General features: G+C 37.3%; 1 protein-coding gene across 2 annotated transcripts in view; it reads left to right on the top strand.

Annotated features, from left to right (window-relative positions):
* PDE5A (phosphodiesterase 5A) overlaps positions 1 to 25175 on the top strand; it is a 140073-nt gene that overhangs the window by 23418 nt on the left and 91480 nt on the right. For both annotated transcript variants that reach the window (XM_003271321.3, XM_003271322.3), the window contains exon 3: positions 12734 to 12823. In XM_003271321.3, the coding sequence (XP_003271369.1) occupies positions 12734 to 12823 (90 nt within the window). The remainder of the gene's footprint in view (positions 1 to 12733; positions 12824 to 25175) is intronic.

Here is a 25175-nt window from a genome sequence, read left to right on the forward strand (position 1 = left end):
CTCAGCCTCCCAAAGTGCTGGGATTACAGGAGTGAGCCACCATGCCCGGCCAGAGGAAGATTTCTTTGAGAGAGCAATGTCTGATACAGATCCCGGAAAATTTGAATAAATTGAATAAATTGAGATTTGTGCATGGTGAGATCCAGAGGTAAAGAGAAGTTAGAAGAGATAGGCAAGTAGGACCATGTAAGTGTGTGGATAAGAATCTGGACATGTAAGTGTGTGGATAAGAAGGAGCTGTGGGAGCACAGCCAGGAAATTACTGAGGTCTTGAATGCCAGGCTGAGGAATATATATTTGGTTTAGAAACACGAGGAGTAACTGAAGATGTTTCGAAAGGGGAACTAGTATGATTTAAATTGTGCCTTGGAAGGATTAATTTTACAGTAGTCTTAAAATGAATTAGAGGGGGAAATGCTACAAGTTGGGAGGATAGAAGATTATCCTAATAGTCTAAGTAAATATGAGGAAGTAAGGACCTTAACAAGGACCCTGGCCTTAAAGATCAAAAGGAGGGAATGGATTTCAGATGAAGAAGTATTAGGTTGGTGCAAAAGTAATTGCTATTACTTTTAATGGCAAAAACCACGATTACTTTTGCACCAACCTAATAGAATCTGCTGAACTTGGCAGCTAATAGGAGATGCAAGTGAAGGGAAAAGAGGAGTTGAAGATGACCCAGGTTTTGAAGTTGGGTAAATGAATAATGGTGCTACTAGTGAGTAATACTGAGGGCCAGGATTTGGGGTGTGATAGTTCATCTAGGTTAAGTCCTGAAATGTTTTTTCAGAATCCATTCTATATAAGCAATGTGTTCAATTTTGATTCTCTTGGAAAAATTTACTGGTCTTCATAGAGTATGTCTATGACCTCTTTGAGCTCTGTAGTAACTTCACACTGTAGCAGATTCCAAGAGGGGTATTAAGGACACAGCTGAAGGATTGCTGCCAAGTTTGCAGAATCCCCTTCCTGTCTTAAGTGACAGCTGGGTATCCACTTTTCAATGGCACTATGGTCCCAAGAGTACAGTAGGATCATAAATATTCTCCAGCTTTGTTGAGAAAGCCTTTATTTGTCTTCATGGTCCTAAGTGTCTCCAGCCCTGAGAATTCTTCACTTATATGCGTTTTATTTAATCTGCCTACCATCGTCAAAGTTTTGACAATGTATTTTCTGTTTTGCATTTGATAATGATTTAATTCTTGTACTATTGTTCAAAACAGCTAGTGTCCTTGATTTGCACTGCTCCCGGGGTGATGCCTCTTAGCCTGTGGATTTCTCATGTTGCTACTTCACCTTTGGTACCCTTGATCTGTATTTATAGTAGCCTTGCAGGAGTTATTTCATGTCCCAAGAATTTCATTAGAACTTGTGGGGGTTGATCTGTGATCTAATTTACATTGTGATCTAATTTACATTGTGATCTAATTTATATTGATATTAGCAGTGGAAGTCAGTTGGCTAATGGATAATTCATTACTAAGCACCATCCATAATTTGAATAATTAAAATACTACATTTTTTTAAAGTAGTCAGGATATAAAAATATATTCTAATGTTTTCTGAGTCCTAGCTCTTTAAACATGCATCTGTAAAAATGACACTGTATGGCAGTATTTCTTAAGCTTATTTGACCGTAGACCACTTTAAAGGATGTAATGTCGCTGTGGGAAACCAAGAGAGGTGTCTGTGAAACAGAATAATACTGATTGATGCTGAGAATTTTTTTTAAAGTCTTATAAAGTTAATTATAACAAATGACCTATATTTAGTTCACTTTTAGAACTTTGTAACAGAAAATGATATAAAGTGATATAAATTTGAAAAATTCTATTGTTTTATTACTGATAAGAAAACATATTCATATATTCAAAATACAAGACAAGCTCCACTACTCAGACCAGTGATTCTTATGTAGACCTATAAATACCGATGAAAAGATTAGTTGGTAAATGCTACCTGTACATTGATGTTCAGTCACACATGGTCTCATGCATCAGCCCACCATCATGCAACTACCTTCAATGTGCCACACCATGTATGTATGTATGTATGTAGGTATGTGTGTATGTATGTATGTATGTATGTGTGTATGTATGTATGTATTTATTTATTTATTTATTTTAAGCCAGAGTCTCACTGTTTTGCTCAGGTTGGAGTCCTGGATTAGGTGATCCACTCACTTCAACTACGCGAGAAGTGACTATGGTCCTGAGTAGGTGGGGCCACAGGTGCACGCCACTGCAACTGGCTTGGCACAGCATTTATAAATAACAAGAAGATATTAACACATTTATTAATAAGATATTAACACTTATACTAAGAAGCTATTAATACTAAGATATATAATCAGAGCTACTATATAAATGTGCTTGGTATTTTCCTTTTATAGGAAAACCAGATAACATCCAATAACTACACAGGATTGCCCTGAACCCCATTCCATGTCCTAAGGAAGTCTTAAACCTTCCCATGATTCCTATGTCTTAAGGATTTACATTGTCAAAACATCTCTCCTTCTCCCAAGTCAATTAGAGTACAAAACTCAGACTCATGTCCTGTTTCTACTCCAGGACAGACACTCCATGTGAGCCATGATTTCTGGAGAGAAAACTTGGAGGGTCTTAGGGAAGGGTCAAATTGCCACTTATGTGGCCTTGACCATGTAGCTATTATTCCTTCCTTCCCCACTTCATCTTTCCCTTTCATTTTTTTTTCTCCAGAGAAACAAATTTTCACCTTCTCTCACTATGCAGGTCTTACTTTCTACTTCAACTATTTATCAATATATTTTTCTAAAAGAATACGAACTGTTTCAACTGAATTTCAGATGATTATTTCCAGATGAATTCTAGAAGAAAAAGAAAACCCCTAGCAATTGTTGTAATTTAGACAAATCTCCTAATCGAAGTGTAACTGTGCCCCTGGGAACACAGTTTGGGAACTGCTGTGTCTATGCTTGTTCAATGTTTCAGGCATTGTCTTAAAAATTCCACTCTGTGGAAGAAAACCAGCCTTATAATTTGTTGAGTCATCTGTGTTGTTTCCTTTTTTAAATTTTCTGTTATTTTTATTTTGATATAATTTTAAACTCACAGAAAAGTTGCAAGACCAGTATAAGAAACTGCCATACACCCTTTACCCAGATTCTCCAGTTATTTTTTTGCCCCATTTGCTTTATCGTTTCCTCTTTTTCACTCTATAATGCAAATAAGTAATATATGCTTATAATTTCTGAGAGATTTAATAAGCTAAAGATATGCTTTTACTAAATAGTTCAGTGTATATTTTCTAATAAGAATATTCTCTTACCCAGCCATAATAAAATTATCAAAATCAGGAAATTTTATATTGATACAATACTATTATCTAATCTGATACAAGACTATTAACAGTCCATAGTCAAAATTTCATCAGTTGTTCCATCCCATTAGTAAGCTTTAGAGTTATTTTCTCCCAATCCAGGATAGTATTCAGGATCCCATATTGCACATAGTTGTAATGTCTCTTTAGTCTCCCCTCCATCCGAAACAGTTTCTCAGCATTTCTTTATCTTTTTAAATTTAGACATTGTTAAAGGGTACAGGCCTGTTACTTTGTAGAATGTCCTTCACAAATAGATTCAAGCTAGGCCCTTTTAGCTGGAATACCATATATGTTAATGCTGACACCTTAACTAAGCAACAACTATTTAATTTTCCAGTTCTTTGACACTGCAACCCAATTCAACCCAATTCAACCCAATTCAGTTCTGATTCTTAACCTCATGGAGTTAGCACTGACCCTGCATGTTAAGGGCTCAATCCCACAAGCCTGCCCCAACTTCAGATGTCAGCCGCAAGTGGGATCCCTAGGGTACCACACTTCTTCCAGGCTGACTACCAATTCAAGGATTCTAGTGACCCCCACTTAGGTTCAGTAATTAGATAGAATGACTCACGGAACTCAAGAAAGCACTACACTTATGATTACAGTTTTTTTTTTGTTTGTTTTTTTTTTCTGTGCAGAAGCTCTTTAGTTTATTTTTTTTTATTTTTATTTTTTTTTATTATACTTTAGGGTTTTAGGGTACATGTGCACAATGTGCAGGTTTGTTACATATGTATCCATGTGCCATGTTGATTTCCTGCACCCATTAACTTGTCATTTAGCATTAGGTGTATCTCCTAATGCTGTCCCTCCCCCCTCCCCCCACCCCACAACAGTCCCCGGAGTGTGATGTTCCCCTTCCTGTGTCCATGAGTTCTCATTGTTCAATTCCCACCTATGAGAGAGAACATGCGGTGTTTGGTTTTTTGTCCTTGCGATAGTTTACTGAGAATGATGTTTTCCAGTTTCATCCATGTCCCTACAAAGGACACGAACTCATCATTTTTTATGGCTGCATAGTATTCCATGGTGTATATGTGCCACATTTTCTTAATCCAGTCTATCGTTGTTGGACATTTGGGTTGGTTCCAACTCTTTGCTATTGTGAATAGTGCCACAATAAACATACGTGTGCATGTGTCTTTATAGCAGCATGATTTATAGTCCTTTGGGTATATACCCAGTAATGGGATGGCTGGGTCAAATGGTATTTCTAGTTCGAGATCCCTGAGGAATCGCCACACTGACTTCCACAATGGTTGAACTAGTTTACAGTCCCACCAACAGTGTCAAAGTGTTCCTATTTCTCCACATCCTCTCCAGCACCTGTTGTTTCCTGCTTTTTTAATGATGGCCATTCTAACTGGTGTGAGATGGTATCTCACTGTGGTTTTGATTTGCATTTCTCTGATGGCCAGTGATGATGAGCATTTCTTCATGTGTTTTCTGGCTGCATAAATGTCTTCTTTTGAGAAGTGTCTGTTCATGTCCTCTGCCCACTTTTTGATGGGGTTGTTTGTTTTTTTCTTGTAAATTTGTTTGAGTTCATTATAGATTCTGGATATTAGCCCTTTGTCAGATGAGTAGGTTGCAAAAATTTTCTCCCATTCTGTAGGTTGCCTGTTCATTCTGATGATAGTTTCTTTTGCTGTGCAGAAGCTCTTTAGTTTAATGAGATCCCATTTGTCGATTTTGGCTTTTGTTGCCATTGCTTTTGGTGTTTTAGACATGAAGTCCTTGCCCACGCCTATGTCCTGAATGGTATTGCCTAGGTTTTCTTGTAGGATTTTAATGGTTTTAGGTCTAACAAAGATCAAAAGAGACAAAGAAGGCTATTACATAATGGTAAAGGGATCAATTCATCAAGAAGAGCTAACTATCCTAAATATATATGCACCCAACACAGGAGCACCCAGATTCATAAAGCAAGTCCTGAGTGACCTACTAAGGGACTTAAACTCCCACACAATAATAATGGGAGATTTTAACACCCCACTGTCAGCATTAGACAGATCAACGAGACAGAAAGTTAACAAGGATATCCAGGAATTGAACTCAGCTCTACATAAAGTGGACCTAATAGACATCTACAGAACTCTCCACCCCAAGTCAACAGAATATACATTTTTTTCAGCACCACACCACACCTATTCCAAATTGACCACATAGTTGGAAGTAAAGCTCTCCTCAGCAAATGTAAAAGAACAGAAATTATAACAAACTGTCTCTCAGACCACAGTGCACTCAAACTAGAACTCAGGATTAAGAAACTCACTCAAAACCGCTGTACTACATGGAAACTGAACAACCTGTTCCTGAATGACTATTGGGTACATAATGAAATGAAGGCAGAAATAAAGATGTTCTTTGAAACCAACGAGAACAAAGACACAACATACCAGAATCTCTGGGACACATTCAAAGCAGTGTGTAGAGGGAAATTTATAGCACTAAATGCCCACAAGAGAAAGCAGGAAAGATCCAAAATTGACTCCCTAACATCACAATTAAAAGAACTAGAAAAGCAAGAGCAAACACATTCAAAAGCTAGCAGAAGGCTAGAAATAACTAAAATCAGAGCAGAACTGAAGGAAATAGAGACACAAAAAACCCTTCAAAAAATTAATGAATCCAGGAGCTGGTTTTTTGAAAAGATCAACAAAATTGATGGACCGCTAGCAAGACTAATAAAGAAGAAAATAGAGAAGAATCAAATAGATGCAATAAAAAACGAAAAAGGGGATATCACCACCGATCCCACAGAAATAGAATCTACCATCAGAGAATACTACAAACACCTCTATGCAAATAAACTAGAAAATCTAGAAGAAATGGATAAATTCCTCGACAAATACACCCTCCCAAGACTAAACCAGGAAGAAGTTCAATCTCTGAATAGACCAATAACAGGTTCTGAAATTGTGGCAATAATCAATAGCTTACCAACCAAAAAGAGTCCAGGACCTGATGGATTCACAGCAGAATTCTACCAGAGGTACAAGGAGGAACTGGTACCATTCCTTCTGAAACTATTCCAATCGATAGAAAAAGAGGGAATCCTCCCTAACACATTTTATGAAGCCAGCATCGTCCTGATACCAAAACCTGGCAGAGACATAACCAAAAAAGAGAATTTCAGACCAATATCCTTGATGAACATTGATGCAAAAATCCTCAATAAAATACTGGCAAACCGAATCCAGCAGCACATCAAAAAGCTTATCCACCATGATCAAGTGGGCTTCATCCCTGGGATGCAAGGCTGGTTCAACATACGCAAATCAATAAATGTAATCCAGCATATAAACAGAACCAAAGACAAAAACCACATGATTATCTCAATAGATGCAGAAAAGGCCTTTGACAAAATTCAACAACCCTTCATGCTAAAAACTCTCAATAAATTAGGTATTGATGGGACGTATCTCAAAATAATAAGAGCTATCTACGACAAACCCACAGCCAATATCATACTGAATGGGCAAAAACTGGAAGCATTCCCTCTGAAAACTGGCACAAGACAGGGATGCCCTCTCTCACCGCTCCTGTTCAACATAGTGCTGGAAGTTCTGGCCAGAGCAATCAGGCAGGAGAAGGAAATAAAAGGTATTCAATTAGGAAAAGAGGAAGTCAAATTGTCCCTGTTTGCAGATGACATGATTGTATATCTAGAAAATCCCATTGTCTCAGCCCAAAATCTCCTTAAGCTGATTAGCAACTTCAGCGAAGTCTCAGGATACAAAATTAATGTACAAAAATCACAAGCATTCTTGTACACCAATAACAGACAAACAGAGAGCCAAATCATGAGTGAACTCCCATTCACAATTGCTTCAAAGAGAATAAAATACCTAGGAATCCAACTTACAAGGGATGTGAAGGACCTCTTCAAGGAGAACTACAAACCACTGCTCAATGAAATAAAAGAGGATACAAACAAATGGAAGAACATTCCATGCTCATGGGTTGGAAGAATCAATATCGTGAAAATGGCCATACTGCCCAAGGTAATTTATAGATTCAATGCCATCCCCATCAAGCTACCAATGACTTTCTTCACAGAATTGGAAAAAACTACTTTAAAGTTCATATGGAACCAAAAAAGAGCCCGCATCGCCAAGTCAATCCTAAGCCAAAAGAACAAAGCTGGAGGCATCACGCTACCTGACTTTAAACTATACTACAAGGCTACAGTAACCAAAACAGCATGGTACTGGTACCACAACAGAGACGTAGATCAATGGAACAGAACAGAGCCCTCAGAAATGATGCCGCATAGCTACAACTATCTGATCTTTGACAAACCTGACAAAAACAAGAAATGGGGAAAGGATTCCCTATTTAATAAATGGTGCTGGGAAAACTGGCTAGCCATATGTAGAAAGCTGCAACTGGATCCCTTCCTTACACCTTATACAAAAATTAATTCAAGATGGATTAAAGACTTATATGATTACAGTTTTATTAAAAAGGTCACATACAACTCAGGAGCAGCCAAATGGAAGAGATGCATAGGGCAAGGTATGGGAGGTGGCAGGGGCTGGGGTGGTGCACAGAGCTTCTATGCCTTCTCCAGAATGCAGCATCCCAGCACATCAATATGTTCACCACCCTGGAAGCTTCCCTAGACCTCATTCTTCTCAGCTTTTTATTGAGGTTTTATTATGTAGGTATGATTGATTACATTATTGGCCATTGGTGAGTGGATTCAATCTCCAGCCAGTCTCCCCTCTCCAGAGGTTGGTGGTGGGACTGGAAGTTCTAAACCTCTAATCACAAGGTTGGGTTTTCTGTTTCCCACCCCTAATCCTGAAGCCTTCTAGGGCTCACCTCATTAGTGTGAATTCGGGTATGGTTGAAAAGGGCTTGTTGCAAATATGGAAATAACTAGTATCACTCAAGAAATCCCATGGCCTTTAGGAGGTCTGTGTCAGGAACTGGGAACAAAGATCAGAAACATGTTTAATTATACCACACACCTTCTTAGTGCATCTTATAAGGAGACATATTTATGTGATGTAAGTATTGATGATGTTAAATTTGATAACTTTTTTAAAGTGATATCCACCAGGTTTCTCCAATAGTTTTTCCCATTGTAATTAATAAGTATCATATGGGCAGATACTTTGAGACTGTGTAAATACTCTGTTCATCAACAACCTACTGACCAGCTTTAGCATCCACTGGTTTTCTAACTCCATCATACCTCTTATATTTATTAGCTGAAATTCTAATGTAAGGGAGAGTTTTGCCTTCTCCTTCATTCATGCATTCACATCATTATGGACTCGTGTAATATTTTATTTAGTCAGTTATGTTCTCTTATTATCTTTATGCTGATGTTCAAATTATTACAAATTTGCTGAGTCCTGTGTCTTTTTGTTATGTCCTCATTACCTTTGGGGCATTTTTTTCACTTTCTGGCTAATCAGAATGTTTGAGGCCTATCTTACACTTTCCGTGCCCTAGCCCTAGAATCATTCTTTTTTCCCAAGCAGCCCTGGTTTCTTTTAGTGGGGGGAATAGTATTAAGAAACCAAGATTAAGGCACTAGATGTGCTCATTGTTGCTGGTATATTAACAGACAGAGCTAGGAAAATAATATATAAATATACATACACATCTATATTGTATTTATTTCTGTATCTATCCACTTATTATAATAAAAACAACTGAATTCATACTGATACTTCCAATTTCATCCAACTAAAGATGCATTATTTTTCTTCTTTTTTTCCTCTGTTGGGTGTTTTGTTCTCCAAAAATGAAAGACTAGGCTTCCTTATTGTTTTTATATATATATATACTCGTGCTCAAGCCACATTTCTAGCTCTTTCTAGATTTTAGTATCTTTCTCTTTAGACTACAGAATTTCCTTTCGCACTTCTTATAGTACATACAATGCTGACAAATACTCTCAGTTTTAGTTTATCTGAAAATGCCTTTATTTTGCCTATGTTCTTGAAGGATATTTTCACTGGATAGATGAACCACTATCAGTTGATAGTAGTTTTCTTTCAATATTTTAAAAAAGAGCTTTCTCATTTTTTTCTTGTCTTCATTTTTCATGGGAGAGGTCAGCCATCCTTTGTATTGTTTTCGACTTATATGTTTCACCCTACATATCATTTTCACACCATGTGTGTAAGCTTAAGGTTTTCATCAATTTGGGAAATTTTTCTTTATAAGTCTTTAAATATTTTTCAGCTTTATTATCTTTGGGACTACAAATATATGTATGTGTGTGTGTGTGTGTGTGTGTATACACACTTGATAGTATCCTAAAAGACACTGAAACTTTGTTAATGTTTTATGGTTTGTTTTCTTTTTCCTTTCAATCCTTCTGAATGGATACTTTCTGTTGATCTATCTTCAGGGTCACTGACTCTTCAGCTGTTTTCAGTGGGCTGTCAAATGTGTTAATGAACTTGGTGTTTTACACACTATACTTTTCAGTTCTAGATTTTTCATTTGACTATTTTAATAGTTTTTTCTTTCCTTGCAGAGATTCCCATCTCTGCAAAGAAGTTATTACTATATTTTTCTTTAAATCCCTACATTAATTTTTAATAGCTGCTTTAAAGTCCTTATCTGTGAAGTCCAACATGTGAATCATCTTGGGGTCATTTTTTATTGACTACTTTTTCACTTTACTATGGGTTTCATTTTCCTGTTTCTTTACATATGTGGTGATTTTGTATTGTCTGCTGGTCATAGTCTGTTTCACTATATTTGGATTATATCCTCTTCCTTTAAAAAAGGGATGAGATTTGTTCGGGCAGGCAGTAAAATTACTGGCAGATTCTTTTGATCCTGTCAGGCTTGGTCTTATTTGTTAGAGTGGATCTTTTGAATTTAGTCTTAGGGAGTACCCCCAACTATATGGTATAGTCCTTACTCCTAAGGAGTGGTCTTTCCCTGTCTCAATGCCTGAGCTGCTGAATGAATTCTCTACTCTGGCTGGGCTGGAACTCCATTGTCTCTAAACACTTCACTAATTGGTGTCACATTCAGTTTTTAGCCTTCAGCAGGTAATTTTTGCTAGTCCTTTAGGTTTTTTGCCCTATACATGCCCAAAGTGACTAGAAACTCAGTATATTTTGGTCACCGCTTCCTAACCATCTTCCTTCCAACCCCCTAGCACAGCCCCTGTGCTTTATACTTTCCAACCACTTCAGAAGTTTGGAGCTCCATTCAGTTCTGTTTCAAAGTGTTGCTGTCATTGGGTAGCACCTGCCTTCTCTAAAGCAGGAAAACGCCCTCAGGCAGAAAGCCAGAATGTTGAATGGCAATGAGGTATGTTGTCTTTCTCTTTGCTCTGCCCATGGCTTTGTTGTCTTGTATTTTGTCTAGTCTTATAGATGTCTTCAGCAGGAAGGGATTCTGGTACCTGATACTTTGTTATGGCAAGTGGACATCCAAGGCTTGTGTTCTTTCATACTGTCATGTTCTTGTAAACAAACGGTGAAAGGAATAATCACAATGATTGTAGTGTTCCATTTTTTTCTTTGATGTTTACTGGACCTAGAGGGGTTAGAACTCCTTTATGTATATTGTCTTTGCACTGAGTGCATTATTAAAGGAAAACTCCTTGAGATGTCAGGAGTTTGGAACTTCACCTCAAATGAAATTTGAAAGATGTATTTATTCCCACCCACTTCACTGGAGAGTAAAATTCAGAACTGCTGTTGATTTTAAACTAACAGTAGACACAAAAAAGATGTGAAAGTTCCTACTAAATTTAATCTGTCAAACTCTACTGCTTTGATTAGGTAGTTGGGTTAAGTCTTCTTTATAAATTGTCTCATAATTCAAACGTTTATTAACAAAGTAACACTGAGGATGTATTTTTATTCATGTTTTACTTATTGGTTTGTAAAATAATTCACTATATATCAATAATTTTTCTCTTCTTTAATTCATCAACATCATTATCTTGTCTGCTTTCTTTAGACAATATCTAAAGATAAAATAAGAATTTTATTAGGAAGATTCAGCTAAAATTTTTCTCTACATCTCAATTCATATAACTTTGAGCATGTTTGCAGAAAAAGCAAAAATGTAGTAGTGCTTATAATATAAAATATTTATGCTGATTTTTCACCATTTTATAGCTTTTCTTTTGAAATTATCTTTAAGCTAAGTTGGGCCCTCAGTTGAAAATTGGCCTCATTTCTGACCCCAATTGATGGAATCTAGTGTAATCACTTCATTCACAGCTTTACTGTGACTAATTTATTTTTTATTTTTTTAAAAAGAAATGACCTTCAAAGCTCATCAAAAGATGAGCTTTTCCAGTGTGGATATTCCATATTCTCTGAAGGGAATTCCAACTGCGTAGTTTTTGGAGCAGTGATGCTATTATTAGATTGAGCATGTAACTCCCCAAGGCTGTCGCTTTGAAGGGAACAGCACTCATTCAGATGTTTATGTCCTGGAATGCTTGTTTCCATTCCACTCTTACCTCATGTAGTTGTAGCTATTGATTTCCTCTACTTTGGTTTTCCCTTTACTGACAAGATTTGCTTTAAACTATATGGTAAGGTAAAAATGATAACATTTGATAACCGTGGTATTATTTGTTAATGAATTCCTTCATTGATTTAACACATGCTTTTGATTAAGTTCCTGTGCTAGGAATACAGTAATGAACAACAACAACAAAAAAAAACCCTCGTAGAGTTTACAGCCTAATTTGAGATCTTCCCAATCTAAAGTGTAATGGAAAATTAAACTTTACCTTTGTTTCTTTAATTCATACTTAGAAATTTAACACCTCAGAAGTCCTTTATGATGATTGGATGTGTATAATGTGCCTTGTAAAAGGGGAAATTCAAAAGATTAAAGGATTGTTTACAATCTGACTCAATCAGATTGTGTATATATGTGTATAATTTAAATTCTTAGGAATACTTGAGATAGAAGTACAGAATACTGAAGAACTGTAAAAGAGCCCTTACAAGGGAGGTAAAGTCATTTATTGAAAAGGTTGTTCTGGAGGCACAATAGAATCAGGTTGTGAGATGATATTACAGAGGTGGAGAGATGCCACTTTTTCCTGAATTTAAGTACAGCTATCTAAAGTGGTTAATATTTTGAATTTTCTTTATTTCTGAACATTTGTTCGAGTCTGTATTTTTTTCTCTTAAACACTAGCTGCTTATAAAAAAGCTCAGCAAACTTAAATTTATCTTTGTCAAATATAATATGTACTTACATGATGATGCCTTTCACAACGATAAAATTGTTACTCAGAGTAACAAGGTAAGTCCAAGGTTAGATTTCTCTAATCTAATAAATCAGAAAAATCAAATCAATCTTTGAACAGGTCAGTCATTAAATTGAATTTCTTTTTCCATACTAGGATCCTCGGTTCAATGCAGAAGTTGACCAAATTACAGGCTACAAGACACAAAGCATTCTTTGTATGCCAATTAAGAATCATAGGGAAGAGGTAAGCCAATTTTCCATTTTATGAAAGGTCATTGGAAATATTTTTCTTTTTGAAAAACATTTTGTATTTACTTTGCATATATGTGAAATAATGCTTTAGTGACAGATTAGCTATAAAGTTCTTAAATGTTCTGCTTGATTTTTTTGTATTCAGATTTTTAGTTACAGGGCCTAATTCTGGTAATTACTTTATTATGGCCATTTACTTAGAAATAAATTTTATGCAGGTCATATTCTACCTCCCCTCTTCCTGAAGGCCTTATTCTATCTTAAGATATGTAATTATGGTTGTGATTAGAATCAATTCATTCCATATTATGTTTTAGGAGTATGAGTAATATTCATAAATGCTCATCCAACTACAGTGGTCATTAACTGATTTCATTCAAATTGAGGTTTTGAAAAAAATGGGAATCATAGCTAATTCTAATTATGTAAATTTCAATTTGAAATTTTAACAGGCAAATGAAAATATGTTAGTTTATATTTCACCTAACTAGAAGATTTGGATTCTGTTATCACCGAATTCCCTCTTCATTTTACACTTATTTGGAAAAAAGAGTTAATAAATTATCAGTTAAACTGAATATTTCAATTGAGCATTCTCAATCCTGACTGTGTATTACAACCAACTGGAGAAGTCTAAAAGATTACCAATTGTATTAATTGGGGTTCTCCACAGAAACAGAAGCAATAGGATATATGAAGATATATGAGGGGATTTATTTATGGAAATTAGCTCATGTAATTGTGGAGACCAAGAGGTCTCACAGTCTGCCATCTTCAAGCTGGAAAACAGGAAAGCCTGTGGTGTTAATTCAGTCTGAGGCTGAAGGCCTGAGAAACTGGGAGATTTGCTGGTGTGAGTCCTAGAGTCCAAGGATCTGAGTACTTGAAGTTCTGTTGTCTCAGAGGAGGGAGAAGATGGATGTCCCAGCTTCCTAAGAGAGAGCAAAATATGCTCTTCCTCTGCCTTTTTGTTCTGTCTGGGCCCTCAGTGGATTGGATGATGCCCACCTACATTGGTGAGGGAGAATCTTTTTCACTCAGTCTGCTGATTCAAATGCTAATTTCTTCTGGGAACACCCTCACAGACACATGCGGAAATGTTTTACCAGTTATCTGGGTATAGCATTTAAAAATTCTAATGCCAAGGTTTCACCTTAAATCAGAATCTCAAGGATTGGGACCCAGGTATTAGTATTTGTTAAAGCTCACAAATGACTGCAATGTGTGGCCAAGGTTGAGAACCACTGCCAATCATATTAGAAGTACTTGATGCTTCTACCTGATTTATATTCAAATTCTGACATTTATTCTCCCTCCTCCATCTAGTCTGTTACCAAACCCCATTGATTTTTTTCATTAGAATGTTTCTGATTTCAGTATTTTTTTCTTTTTATTCGTGCTACCTGCATGCACCATGATTCAGATTTTGAAGTAATGCCTGAGGTTTTTAAATGTTCTTGTAAGGTGTTTCTATCCTTGCAGTCGATTTCCCTTTAGTCCATTCTACATATCACTGCCTGGAAATTTGCCTAAAACACAGCTTTCTAAATCAGTGCTTCTAAAACTGTGTTGTGCATAGGAATCACCTGGGGATTCTGTTAAAATGCAGATTCTGAATTCAGTAGGTCTGGGTAGAACCTGAGATTCTTTTCTAACAAGTACCAAGTTGATGATTACCTGGGTCTGCTGATCACAATTTGATTAACAAGGCCCTAAGTCAGTTACTTCTCAGTAGTCATTCTCAGTGCCTTAGAGTTGCCATATGGTTTCTTAAAAAGTGTAGTTCCAACAGTAGTAACTAAAAATGCCTGCAGCAATGAGATAATATGAGATTAATTAATTAGTTTAATTAACTAAGTATGTGAATGAATACATAAAATTGAAAAGACATGGACTGATCATTATTGTGTCATTAATATGGTTGCCAGGTATATCAAATTTTTTAAAAAATGTGTCCCATGCATTATTTGGGACATCATTATACTAAGAAATTATTTGTTGTTTATCTGAACTCAAATCCAACTCAAATTTCATCTGGCAGGCCTAGTTATAAACCACAGACTAAGATTCCATGCACTTAGGAAGACAATGTTCAGCTTTTAGTTATTAAGGATACTTTAAAATCGTGGCCCCCAAAACAGCTTTGTACCGGCAAAGGGATTCAGCCTGAATTATGCCCTGATTAAGCTTCTCTTTCTAGATAGTGTGAACAATTTCTCCAACAGTCAGGATTGGGGGAACTGATGAGAATGCAACGGAATCACTAGGAAGAAGTGAGTAGGATGGCCCCTTCTATAGAAAGTATCCTCAGGATATACATTCTTCCATATTATGACTGCCGGTGTGGATGACTTAAATTAAATAAAAAATTTAAAAACCGCAGCTATATTGAGATATAATTTACATACTGACATGGTTTGCTGTGTCCCCACCAAAAATCTCACCTTGAATTATAATCCCCATAATCCCCACGTATCAAGGGCGGAACCAGGTGGAGGTAATTGGATCATGTGGGCGTTTTCCCCTATGCTGTTCGTGATAGTGAGTGAGTCTCATGAGATCTGATGGTTTTATAAGCATCTGGCATTTACCCTACTGATACTCACACTATTCTGCCGCCGTGTGAAGGTGTCTGCTTCTCCTCTGCCTTCTGCCATGATTGTAAGTTTCCTGGGGACTCCCCAGCAATGAGGAACTGTGTGTCAATTAAACCTCTTTACTTTATAAATTACCCAGTCTTGGGTATTTTTTCATAGCAGTGTGAGAACAGATTAATACACATATAATACAATTTACCCAGCTTAAGTGTACAATTTGATGAATTTGAGATATGTATATTCAATCATGTAACCACCACTGCAATCAAGATATAGAACATTTCTGTCACTTCAAATGTTCCCCTGTACCCCTTTGCAGTTGATCTCCTCCTCCTCCCTTAACCCACAGCTCCTGACAAGCACTGATCTGCTTTTTGTCACTATTGTTTTGCTTTTTCTAGAATGTCATTTAAATGGAATCATACAGTATGTGGTCTTTTGTATCTAGCTTCTTTCACTTAGCCTAATGGGTGTGAGATTCAGCCCTACTGTTGGATGTATCAGTAGTTTGTACCTTTTTATTGCTGAGTGATTTATTCCATGGTATGGATATACTACAATTCGTTTATGCATTCATCAGTTGATAAACATTTCAGTTATTTCCAGTTTGTGTCTATTACAAAAAAAAAAGCTGCTGTCAGTGTGTTTGCATACAGACCTTTGTGTGGACTTATGCTTTCACATCTTTTGGGTAAATACATAGGAGGGCAGTTGCTAAGTCATATGGTAGATATTTAATTTGATAAGAAACTTCCAAACTCTTCCAAAGTAGCTGTACCATATTTCATTCTTATCAGCAGTGTATGAGAGTTCCCCTTACGTCACATCCTTGGCAACACATAGTGTATCAGTCTTTTTAATTCTAGGCATTCTACTGAGAGATGATTTAAATTTCATTACATGAATATATAACCCCACTCTTAGCCAAGGACCTGCTGCCTTCTTACAGATCTGATTGAAGTGGGTTCGGCCACAGATCCCCAAATAGCCCGAAGCTCTCCTTTAGACTTCTGCTGGGTTCCTGAGCTTTCTCGTGTCTCTCTCTGTGCTCTCACATCCTCCTGCTGGTGTCTGTTTTACCTTGTGGTGACTTAATATGAGGCTTGGACTCTTACACTAAGCATTTCATGAGATTAAAAAATCTTCAGTAGCTTCACTGGGGACTAAATACAGGTTGAGTATCCCTAATTTGAAAATCCAAAATGCTCCAAAATGTGAAACTTTTTGAGTGCTAACATGACCCTCAAAAGAAATGCTCATTGAAGCATTTTGGATTTTTCTGTTAGGGATGCTCAACTGATAATAATGCGAATATTCCAAAATACAAAAATATTCTAAAACTTGAAACACTTCTAAGTCCCGAGCATTTCGGATAAGGGATGTTCAATCTGTAACTTTATTCAAGAGAGGGCTTCCAGAACACAGCTTTTGTTTTTTGTTTGTTTGTTTGTTTGTTTGTTTGTTTTTGAGACGGAGTCTCGCTCTGTCACCCAGGCTGGAGTGCAGTGGCACAATCTCAACTCACTGCAAGCTCCACCTCCCGGGTTCACACCATTCTGCTGCCTCAGCCTCCTGAGTAGCTGGGACTACAGGCGCCCGCCACCACGCCTGGCTAATTTCTTTTTGTATTTTTAGTAGAGACGGGGTTTCACCGTGTTAGCCAGGATGGCTATGATCTCCTGACCTCGTGATCCGTCCACCTCAGCCTCCCAAAATGCTGGGATTACAGGCATGAGCCACCACGCCCGGTCTTTTTTTTTTTTTTTTTTTTTTTTTGAGACAGAGTCTCACTCTGTCACCAGGCTGGAGTGCAGTGTGGTATGATCTCGGCCCACTGCAACCTCCGCCTCCCAGGCTCAAGCAATTCTCCTGCCTCAGCCTCCTGAGTAGCTGGGACTACAGGCACGTGCCACCACACCCAGCTAATTTTTGTATTTTTAGTAGAGATGGGATTTCCCCATGTTAGCCAGGATGGTCTCGATCTCTTGACCTCGTGATCCGCCTGCCTCGGCCTCCCAAAGTGCTGGGATTACAGGCGTGAGCCACCGTGCCTGGCCCAGAACACAGCTTTTTAAACATCTTGCTGACCCTCCCCATTCTCCGTCCTTCTCATCTTGCTCCCTTTCTTCCCAGGGTCACACTGCCAAGTTCAAAATTATTTCTCCTGAGAATTAACGTTTTTAGAGAAAAGAATGAAGAGAGACAGAACAGACACACTATCAAGCGTGGCTGTTATAATATAAAAAGTAATTTGGCTGGCCAAAAAATAAACCCAGGCCACTAACAAGGTGCAATATTTGACTTCCAGAACTATCTTTAAATTTATATCTGTATAAACAAACTCAGAGTAGTGTTTGCTTTTGTATGTACACATAACTACTCTTTCTCATGAAAATTTTAAACCAAAATGGAAAGTTGCAGGGAGGCTTTTGGGACTAATTATTAAGATTGCTTGCTCTGGGCTTGAATCCCATCTTTACCACTTGGTTGCTGGCTGACAAACCAGGATGGAACTGGTTAATCCCTTTGATCTTCAGTTTCCTCATCTGCAAAATAAGGGCAATAAAAGGATCTGCCTTAAAGGGTTATTGGGAAGATTAAATGCATTCATGTGAATGAAGCGTTTAAGGTAGTTCCTGACACACTGGAAGTGTGTCAGCTACTATTCTTTAAAAGGAGATGTAGAACTAATAGAGCTTTTAAGAGAGACAAGGAATAAGAGCTGCATGAAGAGGTCATTAACCACATAATAATCAGCTAACTGGGACCAAAGCCAGTACTCAGCTAACTGGGATCCCAACATAGCCCCTGACATAGTCTATTGATTTCCCTCTAAGAAACTTTAAACTTAAGGGAAACGTGTTTTTCTCTATTTTTCCTCATAAATGAGGCAAAATGAATTTGGTGTTTTCTCTTTTTCTAAGTCCAGACTTATCGAGTAAGCCAATACCCATTCCGACTAATTGTCAAGGAACCTAAAAAGAACTGTCATTATTGAATCATTAAATATTGATTGTTTACAAAATATCCTGGTACCTTTCGGTGACACTGGTTTTTAAAGACATTGGTACCAACTCTGGAAAGCTGTTTGAATGGAGTAGTTGACTATTGCATACTAAAGTCTGAATTATAACATAGGCCAGAAAGTGCAGGAAGATTTTTAAGATTCACTGAAATATCTAAGCTCTTTATTTGCCTCTTATTCTTGTAAAGTATTTCAACTAATTAAAAATGTTTGGGAGTTCTTTTCATTAATGTTATAACCATAACTGTTATAGATACAGCAGTGCTTTTTTTACAAGTAAGGACCATAGATATTACTAAACATCTGTGATGGTAATTTTTGAAAAAAAATCATAGAGGTTAAGTTTTTGCAATCTTCCCCTCTCCCTACTCCCTTCTAGAGAATGGAGTTAATGGGCAAAGTGGAAAAAGAAACTGGAGAAGTGTGAGAAGGCTAAAATAATTTATTTTGGAAGGTCAAAGAGCTACTGACTGGAGAAAATGAATAAAGACAGAAAGAAAAAAGTGATCAAGGGAGAGAAGAGAGCCAGTCCAGGGTGTATATGAGGGAGCAGTCTGAGGAGTATGGGGTAGGACTTTGGAAATAACTGCCTTGTATGTAGGAGACAGTAAACATGTGTGATATTTATTGAGCAAATCTTGTGAAAACTGTGCTAATGATCTGGCAAGTAGTTCATTTAATCTTCATGACAACCATAAGAGGTAACCCATTATCTTATTCCTACCTAATAAAAAAGGAAACTGAGACATGAAACATTTAGGGAACTTGCTCAAAGTCACATAACTAAAAACTGGCAAAGCTGAGATTCAAACCCAGGCATTCAGACTGTAGGGGTCATAATAGAGAGAAGAGCATTTCTTAAAAGTCTGCTATGGATGATGGCTGCACTCTGCTTCCCTCCTGATTGGTGTTTCCTTGAGACTCTGCAGTAAGCACTTAAATTATTGTTGATTTTGTTGGAGTGGAAGGTACACCGATGTGTTTAATGTGGCTGCATGCAGAAGCAGGACTTGAGGTGGCAACAAGGAGACCTGGCTGTATTCTGCTGGCCCTTCAATGTTAGTGTTTAAACCGCTCTGCAGACAGACTTTTTAAGATGAAAAATGAGATGACAGAGAACAAGAGAGAGATCATAGTCACGTCCTCTATATTGCCTTAAGAGGAATCTAGAAGAAAATTTTTACCAGAGATAAAAGAGTTACAGAAGCATGTTTCATACTAATCTGAGCCAATCTGCTCTAGAGAAGAACCATGACTACAAATGAAGCATAAGGAAAAAAAAAAGTTACAGGTATGTGAATTTTTATGGCTGCTATTAAATTTATTTCAAAGTTAATTCTGGATTTTTCAGACCTGGGCACTTAGACCAGTTTTTATCTTTGTCATTTGTATTAATTATTTCTATAACCAGACAGAATTCTTTTTTTTGTTTAGTAAAGAATTACAGAGAAGCTCAGATCTTTCCCCCTAGCTCAGATGACCTATTTGTGAAATACTGCCCTCCCCTGATGTATTGCCTGTTATGACATAGTGAAGATGAGTGTTCTTTTTTATTTATAGTGGCTGCACTGGTATAACCGACCCTAAATATTAACTCTTCCTCAGAGCCCTATTTGTCACTCAGGGACTACTGATTTTTTTTTTTCTGTAGATTATTTGGGGAGGAGAGGATAAGGAGTAGAAAGCAGGACATTATGAAATAATGCAAGCTCTGAAAATTTCTTATTGATATGAACTAGAGATTATATCCAATAATGTCTTTCAGGCTAGGCTGAACCATCATTGTTGAATGTCAACTCCAGTTATTAAGTAGAAATTCAATTTGAAATCAGAGCTCTTTCCTCCTTCTCTCTTTTTATCTTATCATCTTGGTTTTATTTTATCATACTTAGTGATATACTTGCAATTCTTTGATGCAAATATGGCAGTTAAAATCAAGGATTTAGGATAAATTCATTACATTGTGGTAAAGGATCATTTTAGCTAATATCTTAGCATTTTAGCTTATATCTTCCTTTTAAAAACTAAAACGATTCAAAAAGTATCAGCTAATTTTTATGAGATTTATACTTTGGCGAATCCAAGTGATTAACACCTACCGAAACTCATAAATTGAGGCATTCATGAAATCAGATATGTAATTCCAACTACAAAATACAAAAATAAGTGTTTTATAGAATTTAAGTTTTATGATTGTGTCTGCTCATTTAAAAATATTTTCATTTATTTCTCCTAAATTATCTTGTTTTGACAAATAACTATTGAATCACTGCATTTTGTAGATTTTTTTTTTTTTAAATGAAGCAAAGAAGATACTTGCTTTTAAATTTTTTTTCAATTTGGAGAGGTAGGCTGGGCGCGGTGGCTCACGCCTATAATCCAAGCACTTTGGGAGGCTAAGGGGGGGTGGATCACTCGAGGCCAGGAGTTCAAGACCAGCCTGACCAACATGGTAAAAACCTGTCTCTACTAAAAATACAAAAATTAGCCAGGTGTGTGGCGTGCGCCTGCAATCCCAGCTGCTCGGGAGGCTCACACAGGAGAGTAGCTTGAACCTGGTTGGGAGACGAAGGCTGCAGTGAGCTGAGATCGTGCCAGTGCACTCCAGCCTGGGTGACAGAGTGAGTGAGACTCCGTCTCAAAAAAAAAAAAAAAAGTTGGAGAGGTGCTTTTGTACACCAAAAATTAAATATGTATATAAGGTGACAAGATAAATGTTAAATGAGTCCAATATGCAACACACAAGTTCGAAGGAAAGACTGAACTGGGGAAGCTAGAGAAATCCCTGGGGAGAGATGAAAGTGCCCTGCTGTGTTTATCTCACAGCCTCAAGAGAGGAACCACATAAATGCTCCTGATGACAAATGCTTGATCTCCATGGAGGGTGGAGGCCAAGGAGTCCTTGTCTGTGATCTCTCACACTCACAGTACTGACTGCGGCTTTCTTAAATTTGGCAAGTAAACTTGGAGGAAATAAATGTTACAGTTTTATTCATAATCCTTCAATTTTAAGTCAAAATAGATGAAAATATAACTGTAAAAATAAGCAGAGTTTTTAATAGCAGACTACCAGTTGATCTAGATCTATTTTAGTCTTAAAGAATTGGCTAGTTACGTTTTTGAAAACTTACAAATTGGCCAGGCGTGGTGGCTCACACCTGTAATCCCAGCACTTTGGGAAGCCAAGGCGGGCGGATTGCCTGAGGTCAGGAGTTTGAGACCAGTCTGGCCGACATGGTGAAACCCCATCTGTACTAAAAATACAAAAAAATTAGCCGGGTGTGGTGGCATGTACCTGTAATTGCAGCTACTCAGGAGGCTGAGGCAGGGGAATTGCTTGAACCAGGGAGGTGGAGGTTGCAGTGAGCTGAGATCTCACCACTGCACGCCAGCCTGAAAAAAAAAAAAAAAAAAAGGAAAAGTTAGAAATTGTTCACTGCATTTATTACCCACAGTATTCTTTCTTGTAGTTTTGTTTTAGAAACAAAAGTACTCCGCAAAGTTTGTTTGTTCTGGACTTGAGGTTGTGATAGTGACGATCCTTTCTTTTTCCTTCTGCACACTGCCCTTTAAATAACGAAGTATATATTATGAAGATGTTAACTGCTTTCCTAAAAGAAGAATGTTTCTTAAGAGCAGCAGATGAAAAACATAGTGCTAATATGTGAAATCCCCAAGTCTACACTATTGATCAAGAAGAAAAAGAAAGAGTGAATAAAAACTTGAAACTGAAGATTAAATTAATGTGGTAGGCTTTGTGTACCCAAATGGTACCCTATTTTTAATGATCAGAAAATTTGGTTCATACTGAGTACTATATTTTATTCAATAGGAAGCTTATCTTCATTGGTAATTTCAAGATAACCATTTCAGCACTTTTTGGAATGCATTACATTTTTAATTTAATAGATGATTTATAAATTTAATTTTGAGAAGTTTTACATAGTCCCTGAATAATGGATATTAGGGATCTGGAACCAGATAAGTATAAAACATTTCTTCGTATAGTATCTAACCCAACATCATATAATTGCACTCTGGGGTGGATTTTGACTATAAAATAATTTTCATGTTTTCATGCATTCTTGAAGAGTTAAGGTGATTGTTAATGAAATTTCTGCTCTCAATAGATATGTACAAACATCTATACTCATCCATTAATGTCTAAGATTCCATAGGTAAAGTGCTTTATCAACTGTTAAATACCCTGTATTCCTTGTTATTAAATGCTTATCTAAAAAGCTCCATTTGCTTCTCTTCTACCATAGAATGGAAATTAATAGTCTATGCTAAATCTCCACTTGCTTTTGATCATAGAATGGAAATTAATAGTCCAGGCTGAATTTAAATCAAAGAGCAAGAGATGAGGATCTTACAAAAATATTTAAATTTTTTTGCATCAGTTTATAGTAATGAAATGGAGTGAAAATGACCTGGATTTAGAATTCTAGATCTATTTGATTGTTATAAATTATTTGATAATCATAAGTACTATGCCATATTGGTTATCTCTTGCAAGATAACAAATTACACTAAGTGATTCTGAACAAACATTTATTGTCTCACAGTTTTTGTGGTTCAGGAATTCTGGAGTGGCTTAGCAAGCTTGGTTCCTTCTGGCTCAGGTATCTCACACAGTCAGGATGTGGGCCGGGGCTGCATGACTTATGCTTGATCATCCATTTTCAAGAGGTTCTTGGGAGAAATGCTTCATTCCTCACCATGTGGGCTCTTCATAAGTTGCTCGGTGTCCTTACATCATGGCAGCTGACTTCTCCAGAGTGAGCAATTTGAGAAAAAATGAGCAAGGAGGAAGCAGTAGTGCTCTATATGACCTCGTCTCCAAAGTTGTCCATCACCAAGACTTTCCCGGCATTCTGTTCTTTAGCAGTGAGGCTTTAAGTTCTACACCCTACTCAAGAGGAAGGGAATTAGGCTCCAGCTCTTGAAAAGAGTAGTATCAGAGAATTTGTGGAGACACTTTAACCTACCAGACATAATACTAATGTACTTTCATTATTTATTATGTAGAACATATATATCCATGTTTATTTTTCTGTTTCGTTAAAACTAGCCAGAGGGTAAAAGAGGAACTCTGCTCATTAATTAAAATGATCTCTTAAAATCATTTTGACTTCTCACCTTTCATGTACTAAAAAATAATATGAACTACCAGAGGAGAGGTGATATAGACTGGGTTTACACAAAGGTTTACACAAAAATTGGTGTTCAAGGTTGTCTTAAATCAGAGGGAAAAGAGGAAGTAGAGCATGAAAAAGGGAACACCAAGGAGAAAAAGAGGAAGATGTCTGCCTCTTTGTATGGTGGCAAATTATTGAGGTATTGAAAGACTTTTTTTTTTTTTTTTGAGACGGAGTTTCACTCTTGTCACCCAGGCTGGAGTGCAGTGGCATGATCTCGGCTCACTGCAACCTCCACCTCCTGGGTTCAAGCGATTCTCCTGCCTCAGCCTCCCGAATAGCTGGAATTACAGACGCCCGCCACCACACTCAGCTAATTTTTTGTATTTTTAGTAGAGACAGGGTTTCACTATGTTGGCCAGGCAGGTCTCAAACTCCTGACCTTGTGATCCGCCCACCTTGGCCTCCCAAAGTGCTGAGATTACAAGTGTCAGCCACTGCACCCAGCCAAGACTTTTAAAATATTATGCCACAAATACTAACAGTTCTACATAAGATCTCTGTTTGCACATAATATAAGTACTCACTACTTAATATTCACAGGGAATGCTCATTGGTATGTCTCTATTATATCTTTCTGCACCATCGTTTTCTGCCTCTGTTGACAGACTGAGAGCAGAGGGAATATGTCTATTACTTTGCTACACTGTTTGAGCATCCACTAGAAGGAGGGAAGTGCCTGGAAATGAGGTCAGACAGGTAGACAGAGGCAAGATCACGAAGAGCCTTCTAATGTCATGCAAAGGAGGTACTGAATTTTTTTTAATGCCAGGAAATATTTGCTGTTATTTAAAAATCTGGGTGGCTACGGCAGTAAGTTTGAACCATTTTCTTCACTTCTAACCCAGAGCCATGTAATTTGACACTTGATATATTTTGATAATTAACTTTCATATTTGTTCATAAGCAGAGAGCGTGCTTTGTTTAGAGGCAGGAAAGCTGCTAAAGAGGTTTTTGTGGATTGGTTACACTTCTGTTTAGGAGGTTTAGTGATTGATTTGATGGAGGAATGAGGGAGAGGGAAGAATCTGAAATACTTTCTAGCTTTGTAGATAGGTTATAAAGGGGGAGAGTTGTCATATTTCCTAAAATAAGTCATTGGTTTGTGGGGAACAAAACAGTTAGCTCTTTTTCTTTTGCATGTATTGTTTTACAGTCTGATCCTTTCTCTTCTCCCCTGAAATCTCTACATTGCCTCCCCATCCCCGCTTTCAGATGATGGCCTTGCTTACTGTTTCAGTGAAAGCCAACACAATTAGAAGAATATTTCCACAAGAGAACTTCCCCTACTTCTTTCTCCTGCTCCAGCATCTGAGTCCATATACTCTGGTTACCCTTTTACTTCTTGGGATGAACTATCTGAACCAGCAAGGGCCAGCCTCCCATTCGTGCGCCAGATCTCATCTCAGTTTGCCTGGTCAAAGAAATTAGCTCAGCAATTCTCTTCTCTATGTCCAGAATCATTAAAGTTTTCCTGGCTATCAAATCTGCTCATCAGCATACAAATATGCTGCTATTTCT

The sequence above is a fragment of the Nomascus leucogenys genome, chromosome 7b (genome assembly GCF_006542625.1).
Source record: "Nomascus leucogenys isolate Asia chromosome 7b, Asia_NLE_v1, whole genome shotgun sequence".
Taxonomy (NCBI): domain Eukaryota; kingdom Metazoa; phylum Chordata; class Mammalia; order Primates; family Hylobatidae; genus Nomascus; species Nomascus leucogenys.